This window comes from Saccoglossus kowalevskii, chromosome 6 (genome assembly GCF_978046115.1).
Source record: "Saccoglossus kowalevskii chromosome 6, keSacKowa6.1, whole genome shotgun sequence".
Taxonomy (NCBI): Eukaryota; Metazoa; Hemichordata; class Enteropneusta; family Harrimaniidae; genus Saccoglossus; species Saccoglossus kowalevskii.
In genome coordinates, this window is record NC_140646.1 from 34,928,194 (window position 1) to 34,954,866 (window position 26,673).

Consider the following 26,673-nt stretch of genomic DNA (forward strand, 5'->3'; position numbering starts at 1 on the left):
TCTATTACTTATAATACATAAAATGTGGCTAATGTTTTTTATCAAATTTACCGCTGCATGTACATAAATCAGATTAAATTATTACCAGTAGCTGATTTGGATGGCTGATAGACAGTATGAACCTAATAAAATGGTCCATGATTTAACAGTAGAATGTATAGTTTCCTTTCTCAAACAAGTGAATTTTTAACCTAATGAATATTTCTATTTAGTATCCACTGGAATTCAAACCAGTGAATGTTTTTTAAATACACAGTGCCCTCTATGGGTTGCTTGGAGAAAGATACAAAATAATTTGAACTACCCCCGGTAATTGAAATTGAAGATTGCATAGCAATTGTTAGTTTTATAGAAGTTCAAGAAAGATTAATGTCTGATAATTGTAAATGTAGTTCCACCTTGTTCAAATTCTACCATTTAAAATCATGAAGTGAAGGATTTCATTTTTCAGGCATGCCTTAATATATTGTGTGCACCATATTTTTGGAATCAGCTGTCCTGAAAATTCATTTATTTAATATTTTAATCATTCATATTGTGAAAGGTGCAGCATTTGAATATTGCATAATATTGCATATATAAATACAATACTGTATCTTATTGTTCACATTTGTCCAGCCATCCCTTTGTGCTAGGCAGCATTATTCAATTTTTGAGACTAATTGAATCCCACATCCCAAATGCCTGGGTTGAGATTTCTCATGGAAGGAATATTGTTTTGAAATAGAAAAGTGATTGTGTTTACAAATCATTAACGTACCATTGTAGCTATATAAGGGGATTATTAGGTTTGGGCCAATTGATATTTAAGGTAGAGATGCAGTTTATCAGACAGGTATTTTAATTAGTTAATTAGGCAACCAAGATGACCTCCCTTGTCCACATAACTATATATTTTTAGAAAGCTTATTGTATGAATTTTAAAATTTTGTAAGTATTTTTTTTTATGGACATTGTAGTTTGAAATATGCACAAAAATGTGTTTTTTTGGTCAAAAGTGATTTAAAACAAATTCGCTTCTAAACCATGTCTCTGTTTCCTGTCAAAATTGGTTTACGGGTACATCTGTTTACTATGAAGAAAGTTTTGTCTTGAAAACTGTCTACCTGGGCAGCAGCTCAAATTTCACTAATTCAAGTTTATGCATAAATTAACACCCAGGCTAGTTGTCTGTACGATTGTTGTAACACTGTTCAACCAAAAACAATGCCCCTACGGCGTTTTGAAGATAAACACATTGTCAATCATTTGTGAAAATTTCAAAACAAAAGGTCAAAGCGTAAAGTTTATAAGAGACAATTGCTAATTTGTATATTTTATAGTTAAGTAAAAATATATGCTGATTTACATTGCTATTGGATTGAACACAGTTCCACTAAAAAATGCTCGGCACCATCTAAAAAAAATTGTTATATATATATATCTGTCAGATTTGTTAAATTCGTGTAAAAATATGGAAATTTAGATTTTAAGTGAATATTTTTGTCATTTTTGATAAAAAATGTTATTTTCGACAACTAGTTCGAAATCGTAAGTCCAAATGCTTTCATATTTCCAGCAATGATACGTTGGATGGTCAGATTTGTTAAACTGGGTTTCAAAATAAGCAAATTTGGATTTTTAGTGAACATTTTTCTCATTTTTGGTAAAAAATGTTATTTTTGACAACTGGTTCAAAACCGTAAGCCCTATTTACAGAGAGCTTTCAACTAAATATAAAACATAATACAGCTTTAAAGTATACTTTGAATATGTAATAGCACAAATGAGTTAAGTAACTGGTATTTTTGATGAAAAATGCGATGATTATTCTGCTTATATCAGGTCCCTTAAATTGCACACATAATAATTTGGACGGTCATTAAAAATAGAACATTGATACAGTCATTAGAAACAACTTTTAGATCTTCTCAGCCTATTTCAGAAGCCACCACATATATGGCACAACAATTGATCTTGCATTCAGCAATGTCTTATGTAAAACTGGAGTACATTTGTAATTGACTCTTTTATACCTGATCATAAGATTATTACTGCACAGATTTATTGAACATTTGTTCTTGGGTGTAACAAAACAATTACATATATGTACAACGTATCAGGAAAGATAACATTTCAAAAACATGACCACAATTTTCAAACAAAAACATATTTTTTTTTTCTCGACTATTTCTCAGGTTTTTGCACATCCATGATTTCTTAAGTTTAGCCTCAATGATGTTTGTCCAATGAAATGCACTATCCTTATGAACACTATAAAAGTTCATAATTGCAACTGCAAGAAACTGCAACTGCAATGTTTTCTAAATGACTGACTATGAATGACAACCACAATGCCACTTCACTGATTCTTGTTCCATGATAATGAAGACAGCGGACCTATTTCGACCGTCAGGTCGCTTGGTTTTCAGTAGATTAATGATTTATTTCACAGCACAAATCATCACTGTGTACATGGTATGCTATCAAATCACATACATGTATGCAATCTATAAACGACAACCATTACAAGTTCTGAATATTAGGGTAACATCCATGTGAAATATAGGAATCTGAGTCTTTGATTTGCACAGAAGATCTGAAGTTTGTGGACTCCTAGTGATACGTCACTCAAAATAGGGAATACTATATAATAGCTTGTGTTGTATGCTCGTTGAATTATGTTTCTTTATTATTTTACCTTTTGATCTTAAAATTTACATTATGTTGTTCCTGATAATAAAATCAACGAAGATCCCATAAATTTGCATGCACAAAGTTTCTTAAAAGTGGGAATAAATATAACCACAGTTTGGCAGTGCCATATTTACAATTAAATAATTGTATTTAATGTATTCATGGTCATTAAAGCGTTGCTGCGCATTCCCTGTAAACAAATGTGTATTTTACACGTATTGTGTATGTCATGAGTTCCATATTGATTAGGACAAGTAGTAGTTTGACCAATCATTTTCATAAACAGATTAAACAGCAAATACAGTGTTTATGTTAGCAACATATTTCCCATCATTTCCAATGCTACTACCAGTACTGCAGAATTGACAGTTGATGGAAAATGTTACTGATATTAAAATATACAATCAATACAGTTTTTCTCTATTGGTGCATTAAAATTGTTGTTCTCTATTTCTTTTCTCTAATTTTTTTGGAGTATAAAGAAAACTGGTATTTTTTTTTTACAAAATTGACCATCGCATTAAATGTTTTCAGTTTTCCCCATAGACCACCATGTAAACTGAAAAAGGGTGTATAGTAATGAACCATTTTATTTAGCCATTTCTGAATACAGTCTTGAAAATGTATTGGTCACCCTTAATTTCTGTGCAAATGAATTTATTCACTGATTTCACCTCAAATTTGGTTGTTTTCCAGACTTTTACAAAATTGTTATATAGGCTTGTACATATGACTTACATATGAACATCCATTTGTGATACAGACTTATTTAACATGGACAAGCAGTGGCAATTTTAGTGCTAAAAATACATCAAAATTCCCTGTTTTGGCCATTTCAGAAACAGATCTTGGTAATGCATAGATTGATTACATTCAAACTTGGTACAATGAAAACGAATGGGACCTTGATGCACGAGACATGCAGATATAATTAAAAATGGCTTACTGGTGGCCATTTTGTTTTACCAAATACAGTTCCAGGTCTCTATATTGGAAACACTGGAATGGTCAAGTTCAAACTTTATACAAACACCATACAACATGTGCTACTACTTGATTCAAGATTTAGTACTAAAAATGCATTAAACTTATTTAAATTGGCCTTTCTGAACTAATATTGAACCTTGATGCGCGTCCTTTCCTTTTGATTTAACAAATATAATTCTGGTTCCATATCTTGAAAGTACTTGGATAGTTAACCTGAAACTTTAAACATGCACACAACTCGGGATGCATATTTTTTATTCATATTTGTTTTTGATTTGTTTTTTATTTTTAGAATAGTGTGTTTTCTTTTTTGTTTTTTTTTTAAATTATAGTTTTTAAATTTCTTTTTGTAAGACCCTTTTTATTCTTCCCTGAGGATTTTATGCATCTAATAAATATTATTAAGATGACTGCAGAAGGCCCCATCTTGGATGGATTTTGTTTTTTATGCAATGACTTAAACTTCATAACCAATGAGGACTGTATAACTTGTTAATAGTATTTTTGGGCAGGCAATACAGTAAAACTTGGGTTTTATCTATTTATAGCAGTTTAATTGTACCACAATAAGTCAAAGGTGACATTGTACACTCTTTGCCCAAAAACAATGTTTCTGGCCAAATTATTTTTTCAAAATTGATGCATTTCTTTACTACCATGGCCAACTACAAAAAAAAAACATTTGACATGTAATCTTTGAGTGATGTGCATGGTGATCTGAAACATTATTTTGTTTTGTTGAGCTTAAACTATATATAAATCTTAAAAAACATGGCTAAGAAAACAGAAATTCTGTGGAACCACAGATAAATCATCCTTGTATATATCATGTGTGTTTGACATTCTGAGTGCATGCTTTTCTAGTTTGTATGTTACATTAGTATAGGAAAATGCAGAAAGTATTTGGTGTCCCTTGATGCCCTATTTTCACAAGTTCGTACAGAGTCCTGTCAGGAGCACTAGTGCATATAGAGATAGTCACACAGTGTTATAATGAAGACATTGCACACTAGACTTGATTAACCTATTTAACAAGTTTATAATTCCATAGTTTGTAATAAAATGTTGAGATGACGATGACATAAGTATCCACCACATTCCAGTATATTACTTACATGCACTGTAGGCAACTTTAATACAATTATGAGGGTATTAGTGACAACTGATTTTCATTGATGTCAGTTCAAATTTAAATAGCTAATTATTGCTACTGCAGAACTGACACTTGCCATATTAGTCATCTAGAAGGCAGCACATTTACAGTTTTCAATTTTTTTGGAAAATTATCTTTACCTACTTAAGATACTTGATGAAATTTGTGGTGCAAATTTTCACTGGCCCTTTAAATTAGCTGCTCATAATTGTGGATGTACAGTTATTTATATTTTGTGGACACAAATCTCAATTGTCAGTTTTGCGCCTAAAATGTCACACAAATCATATGGACATTCAGAACCAAGTTTATTTAGTATGGAATAACACTGCAACCATTTACAATTATTATAAAACAAATTGTGTTTTATTAGAGAACCTGTATAATATAACTGAGGATGCTGATAAAGAATGCCATATTTTTCCTTTATACTAGTATTCTTTAGAACAAGCTGTATGGAAACCAACATTACTGCACTGTATACTGGATATAATATAAATTAATGCTGGCTAACCTGGAATTATCAACATTGTATAGATGTGGGTGCAACGTCAGGACAGACATTTTGCCAGATTATTTCAGTTTATAATGAAAATATTTTTTTGATAATCATCTTATAAGCTATTTTCATTTGTTAACTTGAGTCTCGAGTCCAGGAAATAATTCCCTTCCCTCGATGGGTTAAATAAAGTGACACTGAAACATTACAATGAAAAGAAATTGTTTCAGATGATATTTAAATGTTTTTCATATTAAAAGTGCTGATAATACCATGAACTAACAAACATTCATTGTCAGCTGGCTACACATGAAGCTCCATGCAATACATAACCCCCAAAATAGCTTACTGCGGAAGCACCCAACACTGTTCTGTACACTGTTCTAATACATTTGGAGTTATTGCTATATACCGGTACTGATAGAAAATTGCGTATTTCTAAAGATGCAATACAGTACAATTGATTAACTCATAACAACCTACTGAAGGAGGTTAAAGGTTACAACAACAACAAAAATTACAGAAAAAAAATTAATCAAATTACAATGGCTAATAGTTTAAAGACAACCAAAAACAGACTAAAAACAGAATAAAAGTTAGTAACGGAAATATATAATAAAGTAAAATAAAACACCAAAAAAAAACTATAAACTGAATATAAAAACAAAAACCCAATGAATAGGTGTAAAAAAAAATAAAAGAAAAAGTCAATGACTAAGTACCAGGGGTAGGTGCTGCTGTCTAATAGCAAAGCTGTATTTCAGATATTGTGCCAGAGGAATTGCTAAGTTATTATTTGACATTATTTTTATGAATTTATTTTCAGGTGTGAGATTAGTAAAGTCAGGAATAATCTTTTCAGCTTCATTGTATAAAACGACCCTCTCTTTACTATATACTGGGCATATTATGAGGAAGTGATGTTCATCTTCAATATCATTTTTATTACACAATTTGCAGATTCTGTCGCTACTTTTGATTCTGTTGTGTCTTTCTTTTTCAATTTCTAAACTGTGATTGCTCAGTCTGAATTTAGTTAGGGTACTTTTCAGTTCTTTATTTTTTAGCTTAATTAAGTAGTTTTCCAAAATGAAGTTTGTTTTAAATTTTTTGTAAGTCCCCAGTTTGTTTTTTGTATTAGTGTTTTGTCTGTTATCATCATTAATTGAGTTAATCCAATGCTTTATAAATACATTTTTTATTTTATCGTATATCCGTGACATTTGTGACGATTTTAGCTCATTATTGTCAATATCTGATAGTGTTGTATTTGTAGATTTAAATACAGTTATTATTATTATGCGTCTTATATCTACTTCAAACAAAAGTAGCCGCTATTCATGATGAGAACTGGAAAACCAACTGTAACTCGGGTAGCTGGTAAACTGACCTAGCTGATGACAAACCACTATCAAAAAAACTTTCGACCCCATGTAGCCACGTACGGCCGTCAGCTATATGAACTGTACTCCGTCTACAAATGTTCATCTGCCGACACGTTATTGGACTTTCCCACCCACGATGACAACCAATAAATCATGTTTGTGACGTCTGGTCTGATTACACCCAGCAGCACAAGCTCTAAATCAGGGTCATATATTGCAGATTTGTATTTGAACAAATAATCGTGCATGGGCATCCTGTCTTCTAAGCTTTGTGAAAGCATAAGGTTTTGAAAGCATTGTGCATATTTACAACTTTCTAGCATTTCACACGTAATGCGCCATATACTGTAAAAGGATCAATTGTTCACCGGGTTTTAATTTGGCCTATTTCGCTGAATGAAAAATGCGCTAAATTAAAACCCAGTGAATATGTAAAATTTAGCATAGAATACATTATCTAAATGACAAAACCGTGAATTTAAAACCCACTTAATATACCTGAAATGGTAAATCAGCGAAATTTAAACCAAGTGAAAATTAGTCATTTTACAGTATGTGTATCGATGTCGCCATGCCAACGTTTCGTTTCGTCCTAGTTGTGATATTTATCTGTGAATGTCAGACCATTGGTCTGAGGTTCATCGCAGACTCTATTTGAAAGGCTGCGGTTGAGGTTTCATGTTGATCCGTCGAAAATGGCAGTTACTTATCACACAACAAAAACTTATTAGTTACGACAATATTTTCTTAACATTTTATGGAAACAATTCGTAGTGTGCATAAACCTTAAAGAAACATAATAGACAAAACAGTAAATTTTAATATTACTTGTTCGTGCTGTTTTGCAGCACTGCGAAGGACAATGAAAGATTACAACAATTAGCACATATGGCTGGAAGTTACATTTGCTCCGTTGTGTAGACAGGTTTCAACATTTCATCAGATAATACAATTTATATCCAATCATCTAGAACAAACTTTTCTAGAGAACACACGCGCACAAAGATTTTGTGGTCTCGTATTGGGGGGGTCACAGTAATATAAACAAGGATACATTTTGCCGAGATATCCAAATCAGTCGCTATTATGATTTACAGAGGCGGCGGCACGAAATATCCCATGGAGGGGCGAGATCTGCTCATCACCCCTCGCTTACTAGGAGAACCCAGGGGCATACACTTCCTTGAATTTTGAAATCTAGACCCTCTACAACCTAAGCTATTTCCTTCATTTTGAGGGGCAAATTGTGCTGACACAAAAGGTTTCAGCTTGATTTTCGAGTGGCGGCATATTTTACGTGCCCCTGAAGTGGTTCTCGTTTTTAGAATATTAGAAATAAGTATCGGTCTTATTTCTGATCAAGATGGGTATGAATATCGGTAGTATTTTCCCAATTTGGTGTATTTATGGTTCCGTATATGATCGAATATCTCCACCTCAGATTCCGGCCTCATATCCCTAGGTAACTGTTTTATTCGAAATAAACAGTGAGGACAGAAATGGTACTTTGGTATAAATATGGGTATAGATTTTGCCACTATCCAGTTATAAAATTGGCCACACTTTTGAGCACTCAGGGGCACTTCCCTACCCAGCTATGTATCAACTGCCCCCCCCCCCGCGTGCATGCCCGTGAATGTGGTTATGCAATAGAAAGTAATGTCTACACGTAGGTAGGGTTATTAAAATCGAGAAAACAAAATACGGGTATATTTTTTCCGACATATAAGATAAACGGAAAAGAGGTTACTAATCAATCTTCAAGTTTTACATTTTTGTAATTTCTTCTGTGAATCTCTCCGGCGAACCTACCAGCGAATCTCCGGTAAGGTATACTTAGTAGTACGTGACGTTCAGAATTCCCCCGCCCCTGAATAATCGCGAAGAACAGACTGGCGTGTTAACTGCATAAATATGTATAATTTCCTTCCTGAATACAGAACTTAGTTGATCTAATCGTTAAGGCGTATGATACATTTTGATGTGAGTTAATTTGTAATGAATAGTTCAGCCAAACACTGAATTATATCATGATGGTGGTATGATGAATTATATTTTTTTCAAAATGATATTTCTGGATTTCATAGAAGTATATTTTCATTTTTTGGCCGGCTAATGTTGGATGTGCAAACCTCATTCGGGAACATGTATATTCGGTGTTTAGAATAAAGATGGGCAAAATGCTAACAGGGCAATCGTTTCTATTGATGTGTTGAAATTACGCCAATAGGGTATGCTTTTGATGTTTTTTGTTAATTGAATGTTTTTGTTGTTGTTGTTGTTGTTGTTTTTAAAAAAATTGTGTACGTATTTGAAATTTATTTAAAAAGCTGAAGAACCCTTGTATCATCAGAGGGACTGTGCATCATCATAAGAATAGCGGATTTTGCAAGGAATAATGTTTACTTGCTCTCTTGACTGAACACTTAAAACCCAGAGTAAAGAATAAACTTTATAAAATAGTCGGATGGTTGAGGTGATCTACTAGTATCACATGGATATGTGTAGTATAGTCAGATGGTTGAGGTGATATACTAGTATCACATGGATATGTGTAGTTGTAGTCGGATGGTTGAGGTGATCTACTAGTATCACATGGATATGTATAGTGTAGTCGGATGGTTGAGGTGATCTACTAGTATCACATGGATATGTGTAGTATAGTCAGATGGTTGAGGTGATATACTAGTATCACATGGATATGTGTAGTTGTAGTCGGATGGTTGAGGTGATCTACTAGTATCACATGGATATGTGTAGTTGTAGTCGGATGGTTGGGTGATATACTAGTATCACATGGATATGTGTAGTTGTAGTCGGATGGTTGAGGTTATATACTAGTATCACATGTATATGTGTAGTTGTAGTCGGATGGTTGAGGTGATCTACTAGTATCACATGTATATGTGTAGTTGTAGTTGGATGGTTGAGGTTATATACTAGTATCACATGTATATGTGTAGTTGTAGTCGGATGGTTGAGGTGATCTACTAGTATCACATGTATATGTGTAGTTGTAGTTGGATGGTTGAGGTTATATACTAGTATCACATGTATATGTGTAGTTGTAGTTGGATGGTTGAGGTTATATACTAGTATCACATGTATATGTGTAGTTGTAGTCGGATGGTTGAGGTGATCTACTAGTATCACATGTATATGTGTAGTTGTAGTTGGATGGTTGGGTGATATACTAGTATCACATGTATATGTGTAGTTGTAGTTGGATGGTTGAGGTTATATACTAGTATCACATGTATATGTGTAGTTGTAGTCGGATGGTTGAGGTGATCTACTAGTATCACATGGATATGTGTAGTTGTAGTTGGATGGTTGAGGTGATATACTAGTATCACATGTATATGTGTAGTTGTAGTTGGATGGTTGAGGTGATATACTAGTATCACATGTATATGTGTAGTTGTAGTTGGATGGTTGAGGTGATATACTAGTATCACATGTATATGTGTAGTTGTAGTTGGATGGTTGAGGTGATATACTAGTATCACATGGATATGTGTAGTTGTAGTTGGATGGTTGAGATCATATACTAGTATCACATGGATATGTGTAGTTGTAGTTGGATGGTTGAGATCATATACTAGTATCACATGGATATGTGTAGTTGTAGTCGGATGGTTGAGATCATATACTAGTATCACATGGATATGTGTAGTTGTAGTTGGATGGTTGAGATCATATACTAGTATCACATGGATATGTGTAGTATAGTCAGATGGTTGAGGTGATATACTAGTATCACATGTATATGTGTAGTTGTAGTTGGATGGTTGAGGTGATATACTAGTATCACATGGATATGTGTAGTTGTAGTCAGATGGTTGAGATCATATACTAGTATCACATGTATATGTGTAGTTGTAGTCGGATGGTTGAGGTGATCTACTAGTATCACATGTATATGTGTAGTTGTAGTTGGATGGTTGAGGTGATATACTAGTATCACATGGATATGTGTAGTTGTAGTCAGATGGTTGAGATCATATACTAGTATCACATGTATATGTGTAGTTGTAGTCGGATGGTTGAGGTGATCTACTAGTATCACATGGATATGTGTAGTATAGTCAGATGGTTGAGGTGATCTACTAGTATCACATGGATATGTGTAGTATAGTCAGATGGTTGAGGTTATATACTAGTATCACATGGATATGTGTAGTTGTAGTCAGAAGGTTGAGACGATATACTAGTATCACATGGATATGTGTAGTTGTAGTCAGATGGTTGAGATCATATACTAGTATCACATGTATATGTGTAGTTGTAGTCGGATGGTTGAGGTGATCTACTAGTATCACATGTATATGTGTAGTTGTAGTTGGATGGTTGAGGTGATATACTAGTATCACATGTATATGTGTAGTTGTAGTTGGATGGTTGAGGTGATATACTAGTATCACATGGATATGTGTAGTTGTAGTTGGATGGTTGAGATCATATACTAGTATCACATGGATATGTGTAGTTGTAGTTGGATGGTTGAGATCATATACTAGTATCACATGGATATGTGTAGTTGTAGTCGGATGGTTGAGATCATATACTAGTATCACATGGATATGTGTAGTTGTAGTTGGATGGTTGAGGTTATATACTAGTATCACATGTATATGTGTAGTTGTAGTTGGATGGTTGAGGTTATATACTAGTATCACATGTATATGTGTAGTTGTAGTCGGATGGTTGAGGTGATCTACTAGTATCACATGTATATGTGTAGTTGTAGTTGGATGGTTGGGTGATATACTAGTATCACATGTATATGTGTAGTTGTAGTCGGATGGTTGAGGTGATCTACTAGTATCACATGTATATGTGTAGTTGTAGTTGGATGGTTGAGGTGATATACTAGTATCACATGGATATGTGTAGTTGTAGTCAGATGGTTGAGATCATATACTAGTATCACATGTATATGTGTAGTTGTAGTCGGATGGTTGAGGTGATATACTAGTATCACATGGATATGTGTAGTATAGTCAGATGGTTGAGGTGATCTACTAGTATCACATGGATATGTGTAGTATAGTCAGATGGTTGAGGTTATATACTAGTATCACATGGATATGTGTAGTTGTAGTCAGATGGTTGAGATCATATACTAGTATCACATGTATATGTGTAGTTGTAGTTGGATGGTTGAGGTGATATACTAGTATCACATGGATATGTGTAGTTGTAGTCAGATGGTTGAGATCATATACTAGTATCACATGTATATGTGTAGTTGTAGTCGGATGGTTGAGGTGATCTACTAGTATCACATGTATATGTGTAGTTGTAGTTGGATGGTTGAGGTGATATACTAGTATCACATGGATATGTGTAGTTGTAGTCAGATGGTTGAGATCATATACTAGTATCACATGTATATGTGTAGTTGTAGTCGGAAGGTTGAGACGATATACTAGTATCACATGGATATGTGTAGTCGTAGTCGGATGGTTGAGGTGATATACTAGTATCACGTGGATATGTGTAGTTGTAGTCGGATGGTTGAGTGATATACTGGTATCACATGAATATGTGTAGTTGTAGTCGGATGGTTGAGGTGAAATACTAGTATCACGTGGATATGTGTAGTTGTAGTCGGATGGTTGAGGTGATATACTGGTATCACATGAATATGTGTAGTTGTAGTCGGATGGTTGAGGTGATATACTGGTATCACATGAATATGTGTAGTTGTAGTCGGATGGTTGAGGTGATATACTGGTATCACATGAATATGTGTAGTTGTAGTCGAATGGTTGAGGTGATATACTGGTATCACATGAATATGTGTAGTTGTAGTTGGATGGTTGAGGTGATATACTAGTATCACATGTATATGTGTAGTTGTAGTTGGATGATTGAGGTGATCTACTAGTATCACATGGATATGTGTAGTTGTAGTCGAATGGTTGAGGTGATATACTAGTATCACATGTATATGTGTAGTTGTAGTCGGATGGTTGGGTGATATACAAGTATCACATGGATATGTATAGTGTAGTCGGATGGTTGGGTCATATACTAGTATCACATGGATATGTATAGTGTAGTCGGATGGTTGGGTCATATACTAGTATCACATGGATATGTGTATTATATGTACATATCGGATATTTTGTCTTTTACGCCTTGATGAGTCTGTCACAGGGTTCACAAAGAATCACGTGTAACTGCCCCTTAAAAGAAAAATAACATTGCAAACTCCGAGGTTAGTATTAAAGCCAATCGGCGAATTTTGCTGGGGCTTATTGCCAGTAGCCCATATTCTCGAAACCGTGGCGAAATGAAACATTAAGCTCAGTGGTTAGTTTACGCATCTTTTAAATGTGTTTTGATTCACAGTGCATTCGACAATCAACTGCAAGTCAGTTATGTTATGTGAATATGAATTGCATTCACTGGCAGCCGTACTAATGAACAAGTTGAAATCGCATTTAACGGTAGAAATATGATAATTCTTAAAACATCTACATTTCTATGAAAGGCCTCAGTACTCTATATTGTTTTAATTTGTATGTAGCTGTTGTTGTATTTTCTGATTTAGTAGTAAGTGCAATATATATTTCATTAAATGAGTGAAACAAAGACGTGGAATTCATCACCTAAACTGAGTATAATAATTTGTCAAAATAGCAATAGAAAATAATATTTCTTTGGCATTACCCAATCTCATTTAATATACTTATTAGACAACAGAAAGACAGACAATATGCAGGGTTACATCCTTAAATGACGATTCACCGTGAATGGAAGGGGTTCACTGCCAAGTTGAAGCTCCTTGTGTTGGAGAGGTATAGGTACATTCTGCGCTACGGAGTTCTCATTTCAAACTGTTTAAGCCCTCTTTTCAGTGTAATGTAGAACTATGTCTTATTATGACAACACATCTTCATCAAAATGTCGAAATTTGAATATCCATTTTAGTACAATTTACCCAAAAAAGAGCCTGAGTTTTAAGACCTTTTCTAATATAAATAAGAAGTGGAGTTTAGAACACCTATTAAAACATACCATCTTACATATTTCGACATTGAGTTTGCAAATAAATAATTTAATTTATAATTTATTTTTTTATTTTATTTTACTAACATTTTATTTTTATCTCTTATGTATTGTATGTATTTATGTTCCTTACCATACAAAAACCCTCTGAAGGTTTTTTAGTAGTGTAGTAAAGTTATTATTATTAATATAACATTCCCTTGAATGGTATCATCACACTGCTGTCATTTGAAATAAAATTTGCACTCTGAGAGAATTTATAAAGCGTTATTAGTGTACTGGAAAATGCCATTCTCTGTAATAGCACGGACTGTGACAAAACCTGAAACCGTGAGTTCTATAATAAGTTTGTTGAACGTAAATAATTCCATTACAGCATTAAAACATGAAACTTAGTGCTGATGGTCAATTCAAATAATGGGTCAAATATTTTTTTAGTCTATGAAGACGAATCATGTATATTTTATGTAATAGATTGAGAGTTTCCTGTCACCCAGATTATTTGGAAATCTGTTTTTCAAAGCTAAATTTAGATAGCACCGCAGTTCTATTCAACCCACACATTTATAATTATAAGCAAACGCTGTTTTATTTTAGAATTATCTTGCGAGCATCATTGTTTGTTGTCATCAGAGTACTAGTACTTCGCTAGGACCTACAGGACTCTATAGTAAACGTGTCGCTCTCCATGACCAACTTCTACAAAGTACCGAAAAATCTAATTGTTGAAAACATCACTACCGGTAAGTTGAAGATTATGAACTGGAACTCGAAGGCCTCAAAACACATTCTGTGCCCAGGAATATAACGGCACACGGCGTTTGAATCAGTCACAGTACCGACCGTTACATCGCGAGTCATCGAATAGTAGCACCGCAAACCAAGGGTCATTCAATAACCAAACACTCCCTTGCTCCCTTGCTCTGTCCGACTGTGTGCGACCCGAGTCCACGTCGCGAGCTCAGTTTCTATTTACGAAATACCAAATATATTGATACTAATGGGCCCGGCAACGTTAAATTATAATGTGCCACAACGCCATTGAACAATCAATACGTCACTTCCTGAGTCCTATTCGTGAGGTTGTATCTGTGAGGTTCTATTCGTGAGGTATATAGCGTGCGCATACATCAATTGAATATTTACGGACTTCAAATTTGGCATAAATGTTCCCTGCGTTACCCCATGGAGGTCTTTTTTTTTTTACCTCCATGGTCACACACACGACACAACATCCATTTAGGAGTAAAAGGTCAAAGCCGCAGTATGAGTTCATGTATGTTTGTTATATAACTACTTTAAGGTAGAAGCCTACTCATAAATTAAAATATCCAGAATTTATTCATTTTAAAATAAACTGTACTCCAAGACAATATAAGGATATTGATTTTATAAAAGTTGGGGGTCACCAACCATATTTTCGAGAAATTTATGGTTGTATTTTAGTGGGAAGTCGCCGTTTTGGCACTATTACAATGCTTTTCCATAGATTCCTATGGCAGAGATATTATGAAATATCTCAAAATCTAGCCTGGCTGAAAAAATCATATATTATTAATGATGGAGTACTTTTTGTTGTTCTGGATTATTTAAAACAATCTGGGTTTTAAAAAGTGTCAACAAATGCAATTATTTTTTAACATTGTGTTCTATGGAATTGTTCAAAAAATAGCGATTTTCAAGAAATATTAGGACACGTTTCTCACGTTTGGTTGCCATCTAAAACCTATTTTCTTAAACTCACGGCCTGTCTCTCGTCATCGAATACCGAGATCGTGACAGTGCAACGTAACTCACCTAAGTAAAGCTGATATTTCATCACTTTAAGACAACCAGTGGAGAAACTAACAATACATGAACTTTCAATTATGTCGTGCGAATAGACAGTAAAACTAAACCCTTTTCTTGGAGTGCGTTTTACATAAATTGTGTAAATGGGGGTTAAAAAATTGCTAAGATCTTAGCTTTAAAAAAACACACCAGACATATAAAATCATTTCGTACAATATTGCAATATATGTACTTTATTCATGCCACGTCTTCCTGGTATATAACTCTACAAGAACGCGATGTCTTCTCCTAAGACGTGAAGCTATTCACCGTGTACAAGTGCACTACTGTGGGCAAGAGAATAATTCTGACTTTGATAAGGCGAGCAAATAAGAATCCTCCGACTAATCATAACTGTGCTAGTGCTAGTGCTAGTCTGGTACCACACACGGCTTTTGTATTAAGTGGAAAAGTTCATTCTGCTGTCAAAATGTATAATTCTAATTATAATTCCGGTATTGGATACATGGGGAAACAATAAGAAAGTGACGCGGGACTATGAAGATTCTCAAATTACGAAAAAATTAAACATTTGTTTGGTGGCCTGACTGCATTGAATATGTATCTTTTCTGTTTTTGAGAGAAAGAAAAAGAAGAATATTTCTGAAATCACTTGTCAAATTCCTCTATACATAACGCTGTGAAAATGTCTATGGTTTAGTATGTCCGATTAATAACAGGCTATCACACTGTGATATTACCTTAACATTTTGAAAATATAATTTCGATAAACTTAATTAATGATAACTAAGGAGAACGCCCTCATTTTATATATTTGTTGAAGTTTAGGGGGTTAGCATTGCTCACTGGGTTTGCGTTGAGACATTCAGTCTATACAACACACCAGACATGTTAGTGTTCAAGATGTCACGATGATAATTCTCTACTTTTATTCAGAATACTCTACAAACTTCGGGTATGGTATTGTCAGCTCAAAATTTCCTACATTCTAAATGCATTTATACACTCGTTTATTTAATCCACTCACTGCTAAACTAAGATTGCTTCTAATATATGCATAACAATCATGGGACTTGAATAAAAACAGTTTTACACAATGTTCCCACTTGTTATTTAAACACATATGCACTCATGAAATTGCTGTGCCGATCTGCACACCGTGAGCTGCAATCAACTATGTGAAGAGTACACCTTTGCTACCGATCTGTAATCCTTGGTTTTGATGTGGGTTTGTTTTATGATCTACAGGACATTCACCCCTTCCTAACCACATAGCTAGGACTAGAACACATATCCCTCCTTAAAGTTGCGATCCTACTTAAATGGCAAGTAGAAAAAGGCCGGGTATTAGCGCTAATGATGTGATAACTATTGATTTCTCTCTTTGATTTTTCATAATAAACTCTATAGGGGATGACAATTCCAGAAGCTAACATTTTAATATCCTTCTGACTAGTTTGGTTGTTGCTAGGGATTTTAGCCTTATTGAAATCTCAATACTCATATTGAAACATGTGGCAGTGCTGGTGGTGGTAAAAATGTTCTATTTTCGACGTCAGTCGGATATGTTGAACCCGAGGGATCGGCATTTACGATCGAGCTCACTATTTGGCGTCGATGATCACGAACGCATAGGTTACGTGAAAGCAGTTTACGGTACGCTTTCCTTAACTGCGGGTTGCATACACCGTATATGATTGGATTTACAGCACTGTTGGCGAAAAACAAAACCGCCAGACCGAACGGAGGCTCTCTGCTGAGGACAAACGTTACGACAAACTGATAGGGGGATATAAACATAATATAAGATAGAAAAACAGAAAAGACGGTTTTCGTAATAGCGATTTCTTTGCTGGACATCCGTTGGTTGCTAGTTGCGATAGAGTGCACCTGGCGTCTGCTTTGATAAACTTTAAACCATAGATGCGCGTAACAATACCCTATAACGAGTAGAGGTAGAAGTCCGGTGGCGATGGAAAGGCATATAAGGTAATAGAATCCCAGTCCTGTACGATCTATTAAGCATATGCGTTCATTGTAGCTGTATTTGTAATTTGAAAAATTGAAAAGTGGCAGAATACTGAACACGACCGCTGTTAAATGGCAAGCAGTGGCGACCATGACATTGTTTTTCACTGTCAAACGTAGAGCATTGTTATTTTTACGGCATACGGTCAGGTATCGGTTGATTGCGATAGCAGTCATGCAGAATATTGATGCCCCGCCGCTCTGGAGGAAGACACACCCATATAGTTTACATAGCCAGTTGCCTCTCGGACTGTTGTCATGATAACCAAACAAGTTGCCATCCGTGACGTACGCAATTATTGTGAGTGACGTCATGAAGGTGCAAGTCGTGAAATCAGAAACACAGAGCCCGCCGATGAGAACGTTGAATGGCGAGCGCAGTCGCTTAAACATAGTTATAGATGCTATCACAAGAGAGTTGCCAACAGTGCCGACGATGATTGTGGCGATCAATAACGCAACCGATATTGCTTTGATTATCAAATTTGGTGACGTTGTTCTGCCATGTATGCCCACCAGGCTTTGATTATAATGAACAAGCGAGTAATTTGAATCAATTTCTTCCATCGTAAGGATGAGAACTACTGGACTAGTAGCCAATCAGATTGTAGATACTTCCAGCAACCACACCGATGACGTGTGGTACGTGAGTAATATTGTTCAGGCCGTCAGAATCATTGATGACATCCCTTCGAGCTAGGTACCTGAAATACGGATAAACAAACATCTTGATTGAATAGATGTGGCCATAGATTGGACGGCGAAAGCAAATTATATCTGTAATTTACAAGTCTCTGTATTGTATGAGCATGGAGGTAATGGGAGGAGTCACTTTTAAACACCATACCCGTACCTAAAATGAAACAAGTCATTGAGAATGTCACCTCGCACAGGCACCAGATCTTTAAATACAAATAAAAAAAATAAACAAATAAATTCATTTAAGTTTAGGTTTAAGCCTGATTTTATTTCGTGCGGGCGACTACCCCTCTGCCCCCTGGTGTCGTCGCCTCTGTCTAAAGCTGTCATAATTTTGGAGAAACGGTCATGACCCATTGAAATCATGCAGTAATTGAATACGGCGACACAAGACGGCCGAGAGAGACGGTGTGCGAGCGGAAGAGCCCGGGAAGGGATGTAGGCAAAAAGGAGGGACAGCGAGGGGGTGTGGGATGCGAATATTTTCTTATATAAACTATAGGGAATATATATATTATGGAAACAAGGTGATAAAATGTGTTGTGATCCGTGGTTTCTAGTTTGATTTATTCGTTTTTTGCACAATTTTGCTCGAAAATACTGGTCATTTAAGGTCGAAACAATTTTACCTCATAATAATGAAGTCATCGTAATTTCATAAATTAGCGATCGAGCTCTTCTGTCACAACAATCAGCTGCAGACTAGTGGGTTGGAGATAGTGGATGCCTATCTTTCGTACATCGTGTTAACTGGCGTATTTCAATTTCTTTTATTTGTGCAACATTTTGTATTATAAAATTTCAATCGATTACATCAAAATGAATTACTAGTATTTATATCACCACGAAATGAACAATTATTATGAAAATTAAAGCCTCCTTACAAAGTGTTGTGATCATGTCATATATATATTATATTTTGCTGCCAAAATGCAGAAAAAAATCGCATATAAATAGCTTTGATGCGGAGTCAACTAAATTTGCAGCAACACAAGCTTCCTGCAAAGTAACATGATTTGCATAACAACAATTTCTAGCAACGTCACATGACTTCCACCAACAAGGGCGTCTTGCAAAGTCACTGAAAATGCCACAACATGATGTATTAATATTTATTTATTGAAGTCGTATCCAAAAATGGACATAGATCAAAGTACAATAAAGCATAGTTGTCATTACATACCAAAAACCATCAGAAAAAAAACATACATTATAAAAAACAAAACAAAAACAACAAACATATTTATAAAGTAAATGTAAGGATTACTTATTTAGATATCTGTGAGGCAGCTGTTTTTTTAATTTGCTTTCTCTTAGGATGAAACATTCATATATCATGCATTTTGCTAGACATTATAGCATGACCGTATTCTTTGTGTATAGTACGTTAATACAGCTTGTACAAGTCTTGCCCTTAGAAAACTGTCTAATTATGTTTAGAAGGATCTGTCTTTCATATTTGTATAGCTGGCATTTTAACAAAAAGTGCTCTTCATCTTCAATATCATTAGTATCGCATACAGCTTCATTCAGTAATGTTAATTTTATGGTATCTGCCCATTTCAATTTGTAAAACATGTGCACTTAATCTTAGTTTGGTCATTGATGACTGGTGTAGTGGGTTATTTACTGTCAGCAGATAGTTCAACGAGGATGTGATTTCTACCATCACTGTGAAGACTTCATGTGTAACTATCATGTTATCCCATCGTGTAATGTTCATAACAGTCACAAAACGTTATAACTATGTAAACAGGTATGATGCAGGCGGGAAGAATTGGGATAAACTATGTAAGGGTAGATTTGATTCTCTGTCAACCCCGAATGATAAATGTTTCACAGCTGCTGTTACATGTCGTTAATGTAATAGGTGATTTTACGTACAATTGCGAGATCTCACGAGATGCATGAAAGACGCGCGCCGAACGTCTGCTGTAAAAATCGAACGATTTGATTTTCAACTCGAATTTCTTTATTTCGTAGCTCACATCGACCGGCCGATCTTCGACAGAGGAATATTGCTTCCGAATACCCTTACTTAATCGAAATTGTCTATCATCAAATGTGGACAGCACATTATTAAGCATGGAAATGTCCCCCAAAATACTTTCGCGTTTGTTGAATCCCACGCGATGTTTGACGCGACTACGACGCTATGACCTTTGTTTGTCCTATTTTTACGTTCGATTTCACGCATAACGCGTGATTCTCGCAGTGAACGGAAAATGGTCTATTTCACACATGGCGAGGTATTTTTAACCCTTGCAAAGTGTCTGCAAACAGTTTTGACTTCTTGCACAACAGGCACAGTTACTGCAAATAAACTGGTCGAAAAGATTTTAGTTATTATAAACACAAGAAAACAACAATTCATAGAACTTGACCAAGACACCACCTTGTTAATATAATATTGAAGTTTGAAAAAAATATATGATAAAACCATAACCTCAAAAACATGTTTCACGAGTCAACACTGACAACAAAAACAATGGTATAATAATAATAAAAGGTTATAATTAAGGTTTATTTGGTAGTATTTATAATTATTGAAAAACAAAATTTAGAAATGTGAATTACATTCTAAAACATGCAAACATCTAAGATCTATATCACATACACACGAGAATATCGCTAAAAAATATTAACATATAACTAGATCTTCATAATTTCCTGGAATACGTTTGCTTCATCAGTTTGAAATATGTATATATCATATTCTTAATTATTATACGGGAACCACGAATAGTTTACATTTATTCAGCGAGCGAGGATTTTTCTTAATGATGAAAGTGATCTTTAAAAGATTGAAACCTTCATATTAAACATAAGTAGCAATAATGGCATTTTTTTATATTGACAGTTTTTAGCGCGGGTGTATTAAGTGAAACAATCACTGACTTCACGCTCACTTATTTATGATATTAATATAATGAGATAAACTTATTCATACCACTTTTGTTTCCACCAGTGTCCCGACAATGTGTTTATTCCTGTGACGACACACTTTTTGTCTCGATGCAGATTTTGGAATCTCTGTTTTTGGTATTCATATGACTAAAAACCACAGTTTTAATACGCACGGCATATTACCTAAACCAATATTATGTTACACCACGACGGGTATGTGTTGTACATACAAACGTGTTTTAACAATTGAATTTACATTGTCATTGTTCATTTCCGTTTTTCTTCAAAAATGAATCTAGTATGCATTTAATTATTGTTGAATACGGGACATGTTGTCTGAGAATGTGTTTTAACAATTGAATTTACATTGTCATTGTTCATTTCCGTTTTTTCTTTAAAAATGAATCTAGTATGCATTAAATTATTGTTGAATACGAGACATGTTGTCTGAGAATGTGTTTTAACAATTAAATTTACATTGTCATTGTTCATTTCCGTTTTTCTTCAAAAATGAATCTAGTATGCATTTAATTATTGTTGAATACGGGACATGTTGTCTGAGAATGTGTTTTAACAATTGAATTTACATTGTCATTGTTCATTTCCGTTTTTTCTTTAAAAATGAATCTAGTATGCATTAAATTATTGTTGAATACGAGACATGTTGTCTGAGAATGTGTTTTAACAATTAAATTTACATTGTCATTGTTCATTTCCGTTTTTCTTCAAAAATGAATCTAGTATGCATTAAATTATTGTTGAATACGAGACATGTTGTCTGAGAATGTGTTTCAACAATTGAATTTACATTGTCATTGTTCATTTCCATTTTTTCTTCAATGAATGCATTTAGTATGTATTAAGTTACCGTTGAATACGGGACATGCTGTCTGATATCATCTTGAATATTTTCGCATTGGATGTGCAAGCAAATGTTTGAGTAACGAAATCGATGAAGTGACAATCTATATAACGAAATACACATGATTGGAGATTCTAATTAATTATCCCTACAATACAATAGCCATCAGGCATAATTGTTAATATAAATAGTTTATTACATACATGGTGAACATCTTATTCCCCTACCGTAAAACGTATATCACGTGACCGCCCGAGCTTCACACTGTCTTCTATGTCGAGAACAAAATATTTAGTTCAGTTAAAAAAACCTTGAAAAAATTCTTTTTTTCAGAATTTAGGATGATGAAAAGTTAATTGCGAAACAAAATGAGCTCATACGCGGTGTGACGGGATCGGCGAGGAGGGGTTTCACGCTGTCATTATTGTTGATTTCTTAAAGTATATTTTTGTTATCTGTTGTGTGAAATCGAAAAATACATTATGCAACTAACAACTAATACAAGTGCTATTAAAGTCGTAAAATGTTTTCATTACTTGGAATAAGAAGCATTATTATTCCCCAGAATTAATACGGCATATTACCTAAACCAATATGTGGATATACTACGACGGGAATGTGTTGTACATAGAAAACGTGTTTTAACAATTGAATTTACATTGTCATTGTTCATTTCCTTTTTTCTTCAATAAATGCATTTAGTATGCATTAAGTTACCGTTGAATACGTGATATGTTGTTTGATATCATCTTGAATACTTAGATGTGCCATCACTGTTGCTATGATGAAAATATTCTTCTTAATTATCTCTGCCACCAGACAGTATAATTGTTAATATAACTATTTTATTACACACGTGATGAAAATATTCATATTCCTGTCGTAATTGTAAAGCTAAAATGTATATCACGGGACCATCCGAGTTCACACCGTCTTCAACCCGTGGCATGAAATTGAAAAAATTGAAGCAAATTTCATTTTCGAGTTGAACATTGCGTTCAGTATACCACAATTCACTGTTATTTTCAGTCACTTCTTATAAGTCTATTGTTGTGATGGAAATCAAATACTCGTAAACGAATGACCACCACATGCACCTCAGGGGCATTAATTTCAAAAGTGTAAGTGTTTGTTTTGTTGCAATAAATAAAAACAAAGGCAAATTATTGGTGTTTTAGAAAACCTGTGCATAGTTTTCAACATTTTTAATTTGCCCTAAGCTCAAGTTCGTTAACGCATTATAAAATAGAATAAACGAATGGCCACCTCGTGCCACGGCTTGTCTTCTATGTCGAGAGCAACATATATAGTTAAGTTGAAAAACCTTAATAGACCTTCGTCATTGAAGCATTTTTTCTTCAGAATTTAAGATAATGATAAGTTTATTATGAAATGTTTGATTCATCTTTTGACACGTTTTACCCCCGTGAAGTTTTTTTCCTCTGCGATTTGAGTCATGATCTGAGGCAGTTCTGCGGATTGTTATCTACTTGGTTCGTTAAAATGTTTACATATATGTTATGTGTTGTAACTACACTCACTGAATACGCCAATATTCCCGAATTCACGTCATGCTGGACTTCAAAATGGATTGCAACATTTTCCACAGTTTTTTTTTATAAAACTTAATAATACAATTTGAACGTACTTACCAGTTTGAAGTAAGACAGAAATAAAGGATATTCTGCCAGAATCGTAAAGCTCCGATAAAATAAATTTTAATATACTAGGGAGTCCACCTATATATCAATTGCACGTATCTGTGAGTACTCAGGCAACTTGGTAATATCCCCAACATTTGTCGTCATAATTCGAGTTTGGGGGATGGACAGATGAGGTGCGTAGTAAGTATGTCCAGATTATATTATTAAGTATAAAAACGTTAATATACCATATATTTTTTCAAAAACCTGGACATACTACTCAGTTTGATGTATTCTCTAACACGCTAACACAGTATGGAGGACGTGTTCCAGGCGGATCTCTCAAATTTGGAATAGGAATTCCCATATATGTTGTATTCTACATAAAGGGTACTGGGCTATACAAATCGACATGTAAGTAACTGTACCAGTGCTCAGATAAGTTTTAAAAAAAACATTTCAAATCCCGTAGGCCATATTGTCAGGGGTCGCGGAGAAATCTGCAGTGCAAGAACTTATCCCGAGACGACCCAATTGGCCTCACCCCGCCATATGGTCAAGAAATTCAAACTGGGTGAAACAAAAATAGTATTTCGATGGTTTAGCCATTAGGCCCGCCCTCTGGAGTTGATTTGGGTTCGCCAAGTCTTGCTGTATAATCAAGATGTCCTCCACCAAACTAATGGCCTCCTCTTCGGTACCAACCAGCACAGTTCACAATGTGGGGTTTATTATACTAGGACTAATCACAAGTCTAAATGAGACGTAACAATATTTGAAAAGAGGGGTAAGGAAGGCCGTTTTGAACTTTGTCTCTCACCCTTTAGTGAGATTAAGTTTGGTCAAGTAATTACCACCAGACAAATCCTCCAGGTTAGTCATAGGCTCGGCATCAAAGATGATGTGCAGTAAGATGAATCAGATCGTTAAATGATTCCCAGTTCATGGCCCAAATGTACACACTGAATGGTTCCTTTCTCTTGCAAGGGAACTGATTCTATCAAGTCACCATTCATGTGTTCTGGACCCTCTATGTTATGGTTAGTAGATAGACACACACATGGGTGTGCCCAGTGGTATAGTTGAGATGTCAGTATATAGGTTTATGTTTGAATTGTCGTCAGTAGGTTTTCAGACCTTGTACTTCTTAAAAAGATTTTTACAGTTAATTTATACCATCATTTTCTATATTGTAGTCATTCGATTCGTTCCTTGGACATGAGAAGGTCCTTGTCATTGTCCCCACAGCTTATGACGGACAAGGTGAAGCAACAACAGTTCCCTCTCGCCTGTGGTAAAAGATCAGCACTGGACTCAGTTCTATATGTTGAGCCATATCATCAACAGGAGTCTGCTAACCTCCTGCATAACATCACCAGAAAACCTGTTCGTGTATACCAACTTATAGATAGTAGACTATAGATAGTCACCAGAACCTTCAACGCTATCATCTCAGTCATGATTTGTTTGAGAAGTGTAGCTTCAGGGTAGCAGTTCCATATTCAACCACCATATGTATTGGTACCCCCTGGTAGTGATAGGTTTCATTGGCTCCACACAGTTCACGTGTTTGAATAAAACATCAATCAAGGGCATAGCACTAAGGGGAAACTGACATGTCGACTCATGGGTACACTCCGTTGCCTGCCATCACATGAATGGCAGTTTCATTTAATGTCATCGAGCATCACCGGTAGAATTGGGAAAATATTATTAAATGTTTTCTGATGTCTGAATGGCTTCCCAAAATCAATTTATTGTCTACTTTTATAACATCAAACTAAAAAGCAGATGAAACTAAATCAAAATTAGGAGATCTAATTCTTTAATATAATAAACCTTTTTAAAAACACTTGTGTTTCATCAGCGACATACCTAAATAACCGTTCAAAACCCATGTTCTTTTGTTGTAATTCAAACTGTCAGAGGTCATAACAAGATCATGGGTCTTGAATAAATGGTCGCGTATGCTTCTTTTTGGCCTGAGACCAATACCAGGCATAATCTTACATAATCATTGGTACTGTCTTGGTCAGCAATCATGCTAGCTCGGCCACCTGTCTTTCAGGATTGCCACTAGTGTTTACCATACCAACTGCATGACAAGGACTTTACACATCGATAATTGGAGACATATTGAACAGTGGTCATGGAATCTTCTTTCCCTCAGGCAACTTCATTAAACTAGTCACTGAATATTCAAAAACCTATTTGACCACGTGATCTGAAATGTTTCTGACAGTTCTACTGAAAGTGGATGTATACAAACTGATATTAGTGACCATTAACCAACCTTTGCAATCATAACTAATTCCGCAAATGTATTTAACTAAAATGCAGTTTATTACAAACCGGACTTTACACACCATAATGAAAAACATCTCATTGCCAATAACTACATTTAATTACATCCACAAGAAAGAAAAACGATTTAAGTCTAAGCAGACGTATTTGAAGCAGAGTGTGGAAAACTGGGCGTTGACCATAACTTCTATGTAGATGATGGTATCAAGTCTGTGGAGACAGCACAACAAGCAATACAGTTGTTCAAGGAGTGTACTAATCTTTGTGGTAAAGGACGATATAAACTTAATAATTATTATCGCCTAATAAAGAGGTGTTTAATTCAACGAGATTACCAGAGACATCCTGTTTTTCAACTTCCTGAATGAAGAATTACCAATTTCAAGAGCTCTGGGTATCACATGGTGTGTTGAGATTGACCTACCCAGATTTCGCATTGGGTTAAAGGATAATCCACTCACACATATAGGTATCTTATCTACAGTAGCAATTTTTGACCCACTGGGGTTCATCTCTCTATGCTTACTAGAAGAAAATAAGATACTGCTGGGATGGACATCACTGGGATGTTCCAGTTTCTGACGAAATATTATACAGTGGTCTAAATGGAGAAGAAAGTTACCTGCATTGGCACAGTTTTACATACCAAGACTAGAGTTCAGGCCTGCAGTCAATGCTGTGAAAATTAGTGAATTCCTGAAATGCGAGTTAGATTATGA

The 26,673-nt window shown here is 34.9% G+C and overlaps 1 protein-coding gene across 1 annotated transcript; it reads right to left on the reverse strand.

Moving 5' to 3' along the window:
- Positions 1–17,011: 17,011 nt before the first annotated feature.
- LOC102803762 (melatonin receptor type 1C-like) lies at positions 17,012–18,106 on the reverse strand. The gene has a single exon (XM_006816878.2). The coding sequence runs from the start codon at positions 18,104–18,106 to the stop codon at positions 17,012–17,014; it is 1,095 nt and encodes a 364-aa protein (XP_006816941.2).
- Between the last annotated feature and the right edge of the window lie 8,567 nt (positions 18,107–26,673).